Source organism: Rhinopithecus bieti, unplaced genomic scaffold (genome assembly GCF_001698545.2).
Source record: "Rhinopithecus bieti isolate Rb0 unplaced genomic scaffold, ASM169854v2 scaffold_1530, whole genome shotgun sequence".
Classification (NCBI taxonomy): domain Eukaryota; kingdom Metazoa; phylum Chordata; class Mammalia; order Primates; family Cercopithecidae; genus Rhinopithecus; species Rhinopithecus bieti.
Window position 1 is genome coordinate 3,942,543 of NW_016803808.1, and position 12,935 is coordinate 3,955,477.

The 12,935-nt window shown below is 45.5% G+C and overlaps 1 protein-coding gene across 7 annotated transcripts in view; it reads left to right on the top strand.

Annotated features, from left to right (window-relative positions):
• LPIN1 (lipin 1) overlaps window positions 1–12,935 on the top strand; it is a 149,647-nt gene that overhangs the window by 113,718 nt on the left and 22,994 nt on the right. For all 7 annotated transcript variants that reach the window (XM_017854046.1, XM_017854054.1, XM_017854078.1 and 4 more), the window contains 3 exons: window positions 3,055–3,134; window positions 10,905–11,031; window positions 12,394–12,542. In XM_017854046.1, coding sequence (XP_017709535.1) covers window positions 3,055–3,134; window positions 10,905–11,031; window positions 12,394–12,542 — 356 coding nt within the window. The remainder of the gene's footprint in view (window positions 1–3,054; window positions 3,135–10,904; window positions 11,032–12,393; window positions 12,543–12,935) is intronic.

The window sequence follows — 12,935 nt, forward strand, 5'->3', positions numbered from 1 at the left end:
TCCCCTCCTCTCCCCTCCTTTCTTTTTTTGAAATGGGCTCGCTCAGTTACCCAGGCTGGAGTGCAGTAGTGCAATCTCAGCTCACTGCAACCTCTGCCTCCCGGGCTCAAGCAATCCTCCCATCTTAGCCTCTAGAATAGCTGGGATTACAGGCATGCACCACCACGCATGGCTAAGTTTTGCATTTCTAGTGGAGTTGGGTTTCACCGTGTTGCCCAGGCTGGTCTCAAACTCCTGGGCTCAAGCGATCTGCCTGCCTAGGCCTCTGAAAGCATTGGCATTACAGGCGTGAGCCACCACGCCCTGCCTGTGAGGACAACTTTAATGAGGTATATATACTTATAGCAGTTGACTAATTCTCTGAGTCCTTTCACTGAAATGGCATGTCTGAAGGTCCATGGCTTTGGCCTTACTTATGAGTCCCTGTGATTTCTTTCAGATCTTCGTTGCCTTCTCCTCCTATTTCTTGAAGCACTTGCTTTGCTTGGCTCCCAGGCCCCTGTGTCCACCTGGGCCTCCTCCTCCTGGCAGGCGGCTCCCGCTCTGGCTTAGTCACCTCTAGGAGGGTCCTCAAAGCTCATGCTAGGCCACCTTTTCTCCTTTTACTTCTTACTTTTCCCTTCTGCCCATGCGATGACTCTATTTTTGTCTCCAAACCGGACATTCTTTTCTACTCCACATCCATTTATCAAGTAGCCAACTAAGCAGACATTGTCCTGCGGATGCCTCGAGGTATTTCAAACTTAACACTTCCATAGTTGAACTCATGGGATTCTTGCGAGTTCTTCCATCATTGGGGCCATAGTCAGAAAAGGGCACCACTGTCCATCCGTGGGTGAGATTCATGCTTTTAGCCTCACTCCCACACCAGGTCCTATCAGTTTTCCATCTTAAATACTTATCTGACATGTCCATGTCTCTCCAGCTCCACTCCCACGAATCTGCACTACTGTCATCTCTCCCAGAGGTGCTTCCAGATGGTCTCTTTGCACCCATCCTCACCCTTGCTTCTTCATTCTCTGTACTGCGGATACATTGGTCTCTTTAGGGGACTGCTCCCATTTATGTTGCTTCTTGCTTAAAGCCTTACTGTGGTTCCCCAGGGCTCTTATAATGAAGGCTGGTGTCCTTATCACGGCCTACAGTGCTTGTGTGTTCTAGCTCCTGCTTGCCTCTTTAATCTCATCTTTGCTGTTTTCCTCTGCTCTCTGTGCTTTAACTTCAATGGCTGGAGGTACCTTCTACCCTGGGGGCTTTGCACATGCTGTTTTCATTACGTAGTATTCTGTGGACCCCTCTCCCCTGCTTCGCTTAGCTAACTAGCAGATCCAGTAGCCTTTTCTCTGCACATGAGTCTGGTCTGCTGTCCTCTGCCTGTGAACTTTTCCTCCATAAATTTTGTCATAGTTGATAATTATATAATTACTAATGTGACTATGTGATGAACCTTTCCTTTCTGTCTAGACCCAAAACTCCGTGAGGCAGAGACCATGTATGGCTCTGATTGCTTTGGTGTTCTTGGTTCCCATATTGGACCCAGCGTGGGGGTTCAGCAAATATTTGTTGAGGGCGTGCTGATTACTCTCGGAAAGTAGTATGAAGAAGCCACAGGGACAACAGTCAGATTGGTTATTTTAATCATAAACTGCCATGAACTCTATTTATGCCATTAGTTGAAAGGGAAAACGTTTGCTGGAAGAGTTTTATCAAGATATAGTTGTTCTTTGACATTTTCTGTTAGCATATCTGAGGTCTTCTTATCAGTTTTACTGATCTCCAAGGGCTACAGACAGATGAGTGCAAATATATATACTTTATATTAGAGGCCTTAAAGCATGAAGGGCCTCTCTAGTTTTCCTACTAGAGAGCAGAATGTTCTAGAATTTAAGATGGAAGTATATTTCAATGACTTCTTTGTAGAATATCCAAATTCTCACCAGTTTGAATTAAGTGGAGTGCTGCTATAAAGTAAGGAACAATTATGAAATTAAATGTTTCTTTAAAAATCTAAAACATAATTTCAGTTAGATACATATTTGGGAAATAGCCTAAGAAGAAATTGCTAATAGTGGTGGCTAAGTCACATGATAAATAGATAAAACAAAACTGGACACATTATATCAATTATTTGTGTGCTTATTAAAAAACCTAAAGGATATTTGAAATTAGTTCATGCTAATCATATGTTAAGACAGTCACCCTATTATGTTGTTTGTATTGTTCATTTTCTTTATTAAAGGACTGTAGTAGAAATCGTTAACCTGTCTCCTCATGAAACGAGCACAGATAAAGAGATTTAGTCATTTACCCCTGGTCCCTTGGCATTTCTCTCTGGTCTCTTCTGTCCATAGGGTCATTGCCGATCTCCGTCCTCCCTTGTCTGCTGTGTGCCTAGCTTTGTGTTTCAGACACAGAGTCTCTTTTAGTCCTCATAGCAGCGTTAGGAGATGGAGAATATCACCCCTATTTCACAGATGAGGAAGCGAAGTTCTGAACAGTTAAATGACTTGCCCAAAGTTTGTAGGCAAGAGAGACAAGACGGGGCCCAGGTGTTCTCTTAGAAATCCAAGGTTCTTTCCAGTACACCAACAGAGGATTTTCTATTAAGAGTATGTGATCTTGGAAAAGAAGAAAATGCTTTCACATCTTCCCCAGGCAAAATATGGTATGAAAATATTTTCAAGCATTTCTATCAGCAATTTCAAGAAAATATTTTGAAAGGCCCCCAGAATCCAAGCAGCCCTTGATCAAGCATTTGCATAAGCTACAGTGATGATGGAGTTTGGTTTGGTGCCACCAACACTCACGGATAACAGACTCATTTCTGTCAAAAATATTTCTTGGTTTAATCATATACTTCTTAGCAAAGGAGCGATCAGGACTCACTGAAACAAACACAGCCAGAACCTCCTGGGGTGATGGCTAGGGTGGGCGTCCTTGGGGAAGGCTCTACCTTCAGGGATCCTGCATTAAGGAAGCCCCTGGGAAAACACAGCTGCCTGCAAGCCCCTTCTCTGTGGTACTTCTGTGACTCTTTCTTTCCTCCTTCTCTAGGAAAGTAAGCCGGAGCAGTGCTTGGCTGGCAACGGACATAGCACCGGAGAGCAACCACCGCAGCTCAGCATGGCCACCAGGTGCGGTAGGAGGCTTCTTGGGATGTTGCAGTGTCCAAGTTCATGGCACATGCCGCCTGGATGCAGCTAGGGTTCACCACACGGTTCCAACTCTGGCTCTGTGATTCACTTGGTGACCTGGAGCAATTTATTTAACTTGGTTTTCCCGTGAGCAAAATGGATGCAGTTGTTCCCTTAGATAGCTAATTTGCAAAATAAATGTGAGCCTTAAGTGAGATAATATAACTGGAGCATTTCTCACGGTCCTGGCATGTGATTGTCCTTTATACAAAGATGATGATGATGATGATGACAATAATGACAACAATAGCAGTGAGAATAATGTCAGTGATGACGATAATAAATAATAGCCCTAATGATAACATGGAAATAAGTTTCACTTCTGAAGGAACTTGCCTTTCTCTGCAATTTAAATACTGACCAGGACTTAAGTTGATACTTTTGACATGGATTCATATTCACTTGGCATAGGAGAGGTTAGATTTTGATGATACTGATCAGTATTTGTGGTTTGTCTTCAGGTTAATCTCTTTGTATGGGGTTGGAGGTGACTCTGAGGACAGTCCAATTATACACTAATTATGATGCAGGTATCATATACTGACACTGAATGATGTGCTCTGTACCATCTTTTACTTATTACTTCCTGTTTACAGCATTTCTGTGCTGAAGAAATCCAGGATTCCATTTCTTATTTAGCAGACAGAAAGTGCTAACAGATTATTGGGGCCAGATCCACATCTTACTCGTTGTTGTATCTTGGAGGCCACTGCCCCACAGAGTAGGCTTTCCAAAGTGTTGCTCAACCATCACTGAACCACTGAGGTTTTCTCCATGTGTTGTTGATTTATGGGAGAGGCAGGCGTGGATTTCCATTCCTCTGAATCCTGGCCATGGCTCTGCGTCTTAAATAATTTTACATCTAGGATTCTTTACTACACACAGAAACCCATGTGGGAGGCAGGTAGGAAACGATCTGATTTCTTTATTGTTCTCTGTGGAGAAGAACAGGGTGGAGACGAGTCTGTGGGACCTGGCAGGGGTGAGTTTGAATGTGCCTGTGAATGGCCTGGCTCGCTCTCGCCTGGGATGCTCTTGAAGGGAAACATTTCCGTTTCCCCTGGTGGTGTCCCAGGGGCCTCCTCGCTGACCCACCCCTGGTCTGTGCTTCACAGGCACAAGAAAGAATGGAAAGGCACCAGGGTCTCAATATTTCCCAGCTGGGAATTCTGAGTTTGGCTGTGAGTGCGCTTGGAAGGGAAAAGGCAGGTGTGTTGAGGATGGAGCCCAGGCCAAGAACGTGCCACCCTCTGAGCGATCCATCAAGCAGCCAGCATGGAAACCAGACATTTTTAAGATAAGTGGTGGTTTACTCCGCAAGCTGTAGTGGAAGCAGCCGACTTTAGAGTCAGGCAGGTCTGGTTTGGAATCCCAGCTGTGCTCCTTGGTAACCATTGGACCTCGGGCAAGCTCCCTGACACATCTGAGCAAAGATGCCAGTGCCACCGTCAGTGCCCAGACAGGCTGGGATGGAGCTGACCTGGAGGCTGCGTGGGAGGCATGCTACCCCGAAAGAGGCACACAAAGAAAGATGCAAAACTAGGTGCTCTCAGCAACTTAAACCAACTTAAATAGCTACACTAGAAATGCCCCATTTTCCTGGAATTCATTTTAATAACCTTCTCTGTCTTGGCAATAATTTCTAAACACAAGAGGTAGCACAGAGCAGGATGTAGAGCAGGGACCTTGTCCAACAGCCTTCAGTGTGATCTTTGGCAAATTAATCCACCTCTCAGCGTCTCCATCTGTGAAATGGGGTTAAGAGTAACACCGATGCAGTAGACCCCATCTCACTGGGTCTTTGTGGCAACTTCATGAGAAAATGATCCAGAGTGCAGAAACTGATTGGGGAGGGTGGCTCTGTGGTCACCTGGAGGACACGCGTTCAGTCCCAAACCATACAGTTTCAAGTATTTTAAAATAGACTCTGTGGGCTAAATGCAAGATGTCTGCCAAGTCCTTCCTACCCTCTCGCAGTGCCCAAGGCTGTGGGAGCTCACCTCTTGCATTAGCATGACCTGGATGTGAGACATGGAGTCAAAGGAGATCATTTAGGAACTTTAAAATTTATTGACTGTCTTATTGGATTTCACACTTGCATGGGGATTGTAGCCCCTTCGTTTTGGCTAATTTGTCCCATTGGAAACAGGTGTATTTACCCAGTGCCTGTACCCTCATTGTGTCTAGGAAGTAACTCACTTGCTTTTGATTTTACTGGCTTATAGGCAGAGGGGACCTGTCTCAGATGAGACTTTGAACTGTAGACTTTGAGTTAATGCTGAAATGAGTTAAGACTTTGGGGGACTGGGCCGGGCACGGTGGCTCACGCCTATAATTCCAGCACTTTGGAAGGCCGAGACGGGCAGATCACCTGAGGTCAGAAGTTTGAGACCAGCCTGGCCAACATGGTGAAACCCTGTCTCTACTAAAAATATAAAAATCAGCCGGGCGTGGTGGCATGCACCTGTAATTCCAGCTACTCGGGGGATACTGAGACAGAAGAATCGCTTGAACCCAGGAGGCAGAGGTTACTGCAGTGAGCCAAGATCGTGCCACTGCACTTGAGCCTGGGTGACAGAGGAAGACTCCATCTGAAGAAAAAAAAAAGACTTTGGGGAGCCTGTTGGGAAGGCATGATTGGTTTTGAAATGTGAGAAGACGAGATTTGGGAGGGTCCAGGTGCAGAATGATATGCTTAGGTTCTGTTTCCCCCCTCCAAATGTCCCAAATTCAAATTATAATCCCCATAATCCCCACGTGTCAGGGGTGGGATCGGGTGGAGGGAATTGGATCGGGGGGCTGTTTCCCCCATGCTGCTGTTCTCGTGATGATGATTGAGTCTCATGCGATCTGATGGTTTTACAAGCATCTGGCATTTCCCCTGCTTGCACTCATTCCGTCCTGCTGCCCTGTGAAGAAGGTGCCTGCTATTCCTTTGCCTTCCGTCATGATTGTAAGTTTCCTGAGGCCTCCTCAGTCATGTGGAACTGTGATTCAATTAATACCTCTTTCCTTTATACATTACCCAGTCTTGGGTATTTCTTCATAGCAGTGTGAGAACAGACTAATATAGCCAGTCTTAGACCTAGGGGAAGATGCGCCTGAGGGTCAGAGAGTTAGGTTTACAAGGGAAGGAAGAGGACAGCCACTGGGAGGGGCCTATACACAGTGGGCACAGTGGCATCGCTGGTGCCAGCACTGCTCTTACTCTTACTCCTTCTAGCCATAGCAGGCAGGACCCCAGGAGAGTGGGGAGAGCAGCGAGACACTTCTGCAGCTCTTCCCAAGTTGGAACCTCAGCTCTTGCAGTTTACTTGGGGTGTCACGGATTTTCTCACTGTCCAATACAATCATATTCAAATGTGGGCAAAAAATGCTTTTCCCCGTCAAATAGAAACAGCTGGACCATTCGCCATTTTGAGTTAGTCACACTATGGTTCCTCATCAAACCTGAAAATTAAGAATTAGTTCTTGTGAAAAGAACTCAGATTTTGAAAAGAATATAAAGCTCTCTTGAAAAACGTAAACGTTTTAATTTGTACTGGCATCTCAGACTTTGAGTCTCCTTATTAGAGTCATGCAGTTGACTAAAAAAAAAAAAAGGTGTCAGAATGTTTTCCTAATTGACAGACTTGATTGACGTAACAGTCCCTGAAGTCCCATAATTGAGCAAACAGCTTGTCACCATACAAATAATTAAAATACCGTTTGAAAAACGTACACTGACAAGTGCTAACTTAGATGTTGTTCACAGCTACTCTTCTGTGCACACATTTTCAAATGACATGAGCCCTTTTGTTTTGTTTTGTTGCTTCTTGCAGATACTGTAAAGCAAGCAACATTTAATGAGCCATTGTAAGGGGTGGGGTGGGGGCCTCCGAAAAGGAGACATTTTATTCTGTGCAGGGTGGCGTGATCTGGGACGTGGCAGCCGCAAATGACCGTGTACTTGCCCTAAGCCGAAACCACCAACAGCCAACTGCACATCTCGCATTTTAGTCTTTGTATCTGTGTTTTCCTTTCTGTGTTCCTTCAAACATGGCATGCTGCACAAATTTAGTGGTTTTTTTTTTTTTTTTAAAGCAGCAGATGGAAATCACAGCCATTCCGCCTTGCCTCCTCATCCCGCCGGCAGAGGTACACATCAATCTGTTGTCACCAAGAGCTTTGCTTCACATTTGGATCTCATTTCACTCCAAACTGTTTGGTTGGAACATAAACATTTTCCCATTCAATGAGGGGCCTGTAGCCTCTTTCTTCTTCTGCTTGACAAGGAAATCTGCACCACCCCCCGTCCCTAGCAGCATTTGCCAGGCTGTACTAGCTCCAGGACCACATTTACCCTGTCTGAAAACCTCCAAGTTGTCAGTTGAGAAGAACCAGCCTGGTTCATAGGGTCTGTAGGTGTCAGAACTGAAAGGGACTTTGGTCGGACCAGGTCATTTTACAGAGGAGCCCACTGAGGCCCAGGGAGGAATGTTTTAGGATGCGGCCTTTGCTGGGGCTTATGTCTAGGTCTCCCAGTCCAGGTCTCTCCAGCCTGTTACCTGCCTGCATCCTGAAGTTTTGAGTGGATGTGGTTCAGTTGTTCCTCTGCATTTTAAGATAAGAAATCGAGGCTAAAAGATGAAGAAGTGATTTCTCCAAGGTAATACAGGCTGAAGTTACCAAGGGCTAGAAATCTGTGTTTTTCAGAGTCTAACTGCTGTGCCATCTCCATGCCACCTAGAATCAGAGTCAGCCCCCAGTGTCATGGCACTGTTCCATCCACGTGTAGCTTAGCTCCGCCACAGACCAACCACAGTTCTAGCCGATGCTCCTTCAACTCAGCCTCCTGTTGCCATGGCGTATTCCCCCAGGACTCTGTCCCAGTGATCTCTAAATCTTTGACTTCAGCCCAGGTCTCTGTGTTGTGATTTAGACACAAGCCCTGTGTGAGTAGGAATAGGTTATTTGCCGTGCCATCGATGCGTGGCATGGTATGCTTGAGTGTTGGTTGAACGAGCTCTGGGCCAGCAGCCCGAAGCCCACAGACCTCCCTTTCCTGGGGCCCAGGGAGCAGGTGCTTAGGCAGGGCCTGCTCATTCTAGGACTGGAAGGAGCCAGGTCTCCACACAAGTGCGTTAGAAACAACACAGAAGTGAAGGTGCTGTGGAACACTGTCCTCCTTCACGTCTCCCCAGAATTGGGCAGTACTGGGTTGTAGGGATCTCTTTTTTTCTTTTTTGAGACAGGGTCTTACTCTGTCACCCAGACTGGAGTGCAGTGGCACATTCTTGGCTTACTGCAACCTCTGCCTCCCAGGTTCAAGTGATTCTCTTGCCTCAGCCTCCCAAGTAGCAGGGACTACAGGCGTGCGCCACCATGCCCAACTAATTTTTTAATTTTTTGTAGAGATGGATTTTGCCATGTTGGTGAGACTGGGAATCACTTCTTAAATGAACACTTATGGGGTCCGAAAGCTGTAGGTTGCATAGGAGATCCTAAGGGAGGCAAGGGCAGGGGAAACAGGAGGCAGTAGGATGAGAGGAAGTTAGCACTGAGAGGAGAGAGTTTATTGACATAAAAATATAAGACACACACTGGTACATCTTCTCTTGTGAAATTCAGATCCTTGCCCACTTTTAAATGGATTATTGGTTTCTCTGCTGTTGAGTTGTTTGAGTTCCTTGTACGTTCAGGGTATCAGCCGCTTGTTGAATGAGAAGTTTGCACGTGTCTTCCCCATTTAACGGGTTGTCTCTTTGCTCTGTTGATTGTTTCCTTTGCTGGGCCGTAGCTGTTGAATGTGATATAGTCCCATTTGCTCAACATCACTAATCAGGAAAGTGCAAATCAAAACCACAGTGAGATAGCATCTCACCCCAGTTAACATGGCTACTATCAAAAACACAAAAAATAACAAATGCTCCCAAGGATGTGGAGAGAAGGGAACTCTTAAACACTGTTGGCGGGAACGTGAATTAGTACAGCTATTATGGGAAAACAGTAGGAGATTTCTTAGAAAACTAAAAATAGAACTACCATACAATCCAGCAATCCCGCTACTGAGTATTTATCCAAAGGAAGGGAAATCAGGATGTCAAAGGGATGCCTGCACCCCCATGTTTATCACAGCACTATTCACAGGAGTTGAAATATGGAACCAAGCTAAGTGTCCATCAATGGATAAATGGATGAAGAAAATGTGATACATATACACAATGGAGTACTATTCAGACATAAAAAAGAATAAATCCTGTCATTTGTGGCAACATAGGTGGAATTGGAGGTCATCATGTTAAGTGAAATAAGCCAGGCACAGAAAAACAAATATCACGTGTTCTTACGCATATATGGGAGCTGAAAATGTTGATCTCATGGAGGTAGAGGGTAGAATGGTGGTTACCAGACCTGGGAAGGGTAGAGGGGAGAGGCGTATGAAGAGAGGTTGGTTAATGGGTACAAACATACAGTTAGATGAAAAGAATAAGTTCTGGCGTTTGATGGCACAGAATGATGATAGTTAACAGTAATTTATTATAAATTTCAAAATAGCTAGAAGAGAAGATTTGGAATGTTTTCAACACAAAGAAATGGTTACAGTTTGGGGTGATGGATATGCTGATTACCCTGGTTTGATCAGGGTATGCATGATATTTTGATAAATGCAAATGTATGCATTTATCAGAATATTACATGCACCCCATAAATGCGTGCAATTAATATGTCAATAGAAAAATAAAAAATAAAAAAAAAACAGTTAAAAAAAAATGAGCTGGAGCTCTGTGTATATGCTAACCTTGCCAAGAGGAAGGTACTGAGCTAGAAGCTTTGTAGGAAGGCAAAGTACCGCAGGGCTTGGGATGTGCTGCTTTCGGGGCCACTCAGCCTTTTCCATTTAGTCTAAGACATTTGCTAAGCGCTTCATATAGCATTGAGGCATTTTCAAAGATAGTGGTCCTGGAAGGCAGAGCTAATACTACTGGGTTGGGGATTATGTCATAGCAGGATTTTCACTGAGTGAACAGCTAATTACAGATATACTTTATGTGAACTATTTAAAGAAAACGAGCCTGATTCCCACCCTGCACCTCCCAGCTCCCCACTGAACAAAAAAGTCTAGAGGAGTTAGGGACACTGACCTGTATATTCTGAGCAGGGAAGTAAGGCATGTTCCTTGCTCATGGGATGACCCTCTGGGGGATCCTGCGGGGTAGAATTGGTGATTCTTCCTTGCTTTCACTGGCACCTGTCCGTAAGTCCTAGAAAGACCCTAATTCCTTGGAGTTGTATATTTGGCAAACTTTATACAGGGAACTGACGGATGAGTTTGGACTTCTAGAAACTTGGACTCCAAGCGCTTGGCCTACAGTCACAGATAGGAAGAGAAGAGAGACAGAGAAGAGAGTTAGCATCTTCCTAGGCCAAGAGGGAGTTTAACCCTGCTTGTCATGAATAGGAACCTGTTGGCTTAAAATAGTGATGGTAGCTCATCAATAGGCAAGTGAATGAGGAGAGGCAGCCCCTGCATGTGTAATGCAAGAGATGCATGAATGGGGATGTAGTGAGAGTTCATTGATAAATTTAGCATCTTATGGTAAATGATCACCCAAGAGATGGGACTCAGGAGAGACTGGATTGACTTAGTCATTGATTAAAGGCTAATGCATTTTTTGTGGCTGCCCAGATGCATTTTCTAATTGGTGATGACATCACTGTGTGTTCCAGAGTAAAGCATGAATCATCCTCCAGTGATGAGGAGCGCGCAGCTGCCAAGCCATCAAACGCAGGCCACCTCCCTCTTCTGCCTAACGTCAGCTACAAGAAGACTCTCCGGCTGACTTCCGAGCAGCTTGTGAGTCTCCCATGCTTGCTGTGGCTGTGTTGTAAGCACATGAGGTTTCTGCAGACTCCTAAGGCTGTGTGATGGTTGGGATGTGCCCCTTACTTGTCACCTTTCATCCCAGCGGGCCTGCAGTCCCTCAACTGGGTACCTGCTGTTTCCACCCCTACTCCAGCATTATCCAGGCTGGGTCCCCAATGTGACCTTCCCTTTTGTCTTCTCCTTTTGCTGGCCTTCCTTAGGAGGAAGGCAGCCTGGCAGAGCTAATTCATCCTGAGGTGTCAATCATAGATAGACTTGAAAATCACTCAAGGGTGTTTTTGCATCGAGAGAGATGTTTGTTAACTCAAATGCATCTCTTCAGTTGGTGGAAATCAAGCAGTTCTGATAGAATTTAGAGAATTTCAGGTAACCAGGGGCATCACCTGGTCATGGTGTCCTTTTATTTTTCCGTATGTGAGACCAGTTTTAATTAAAAACCCTTTCTTGGATCCCATTGGTCATGGCCAGTGGGCACCTATCCTTGCTTTTTTTGTGAATCAAGTCTTTTGCATTTCCCCTGAGTTAGTGGGGAGCCTGGCTCAGGCGTGAGGGTGTTTACTAGGAAAAGATAAGGAACAGGCCCAGACACCCACTCAGGCCATGTGTGGGACCCTGCAGCCTGAGAGTCTCTGTGTGACTCACGGCTCCCACTGGTGACACTGGGGACACCTGCAGTCAGGCAGCCTGGGGGTCTGAATGGCCAACTGGCATGCACCAGGAGTTCTGGCACAGAGACTCAAAACTGCTCAAAAGCCACTTTGCATTTTGAATTTGATGTGATTTCTTTGGGTCTAGACTATATTCTTCTGGATATGAGGCATGACTGATAACCGAGACTTCTCTTTTTCCAATTTGTGTCAATATAATAATAATTTTAAAACATGGTTATTTAGGGAAATGTATTTTCACACTTGGCTTAAATTTGTCTCCCTGAATCATGACCTTCCTATTTGGTCATGGAGTGGTAAGTGTATCCTATTCCAAAATTGTGATTTATTATGCTGGATAGCCCTGTCACTGAATCCTGGCTAATGACTCTAACCTGAAAATACTGGATCAAATTAGCACTATCCTGGGAAGTAAACCAACTCTGTAGCAAGTAGGCACATTGCATTACAAGGGGGCCTGAGAGAGCTGAGGGTTTTTTTGCCTGTCCAACCCCAGAAAGAACCAGAACAAGGAAGGGTGGGGGAAAGAAAGAATTATACAAGGGCCCAGGGCAGCCCCTTGTTTTTAAAGCCAAATGCTGCTTCTCATGGAACAGAATCCACATGCCCAGCCATCGGGGCCTTTCACTCAAGCAGACACATATTAATGGTTCATGTTCTTCAGAAAAGCTTGAAGTTGAAGAATGGCCCCAACGACGTGGTTTTCAGTGTCACCACGCAGTACCAAGGCACCTGCCGCTGTGAGGGCACCATCTACCTGTGGAACTGGGATGATAAAGTCATCATTTCTGATATTGACGGGACGATCACCAGGTAGGTCCTGCTGACTTGGGGGCCATGGTAGGTTTCTTTGCTTCACCGTGCGGTCTCTGGGCCTGGTGTTGGCACCTGCGCTCCCCTCATGGGACTTGCATGGTTCAAATTCTGGTGCAGTTGGAGCTGCTTAGTTTCAGCTCCTTGGTGTCCATCATTGTGTTTAGGGCTGGGTTGTTTTCCTCTAGGGTATTATCTCTCCGACTTGTTGCTTCTGTGGGGTCTTCTCAAGAGTGTCTTTTCGGAATGGCCTTTTCCTTTGATTCAGCAAGCCAGGCATCTCGATGCATGATCAGACTGGAGGCGTCCTTCCGTGGGTTACCATGTCCCTCCGTCAGCAGCGACTTTGATGACTTGAGCCTTGGGCTTTCTATCCAGAAAGAAAGTTGTGGG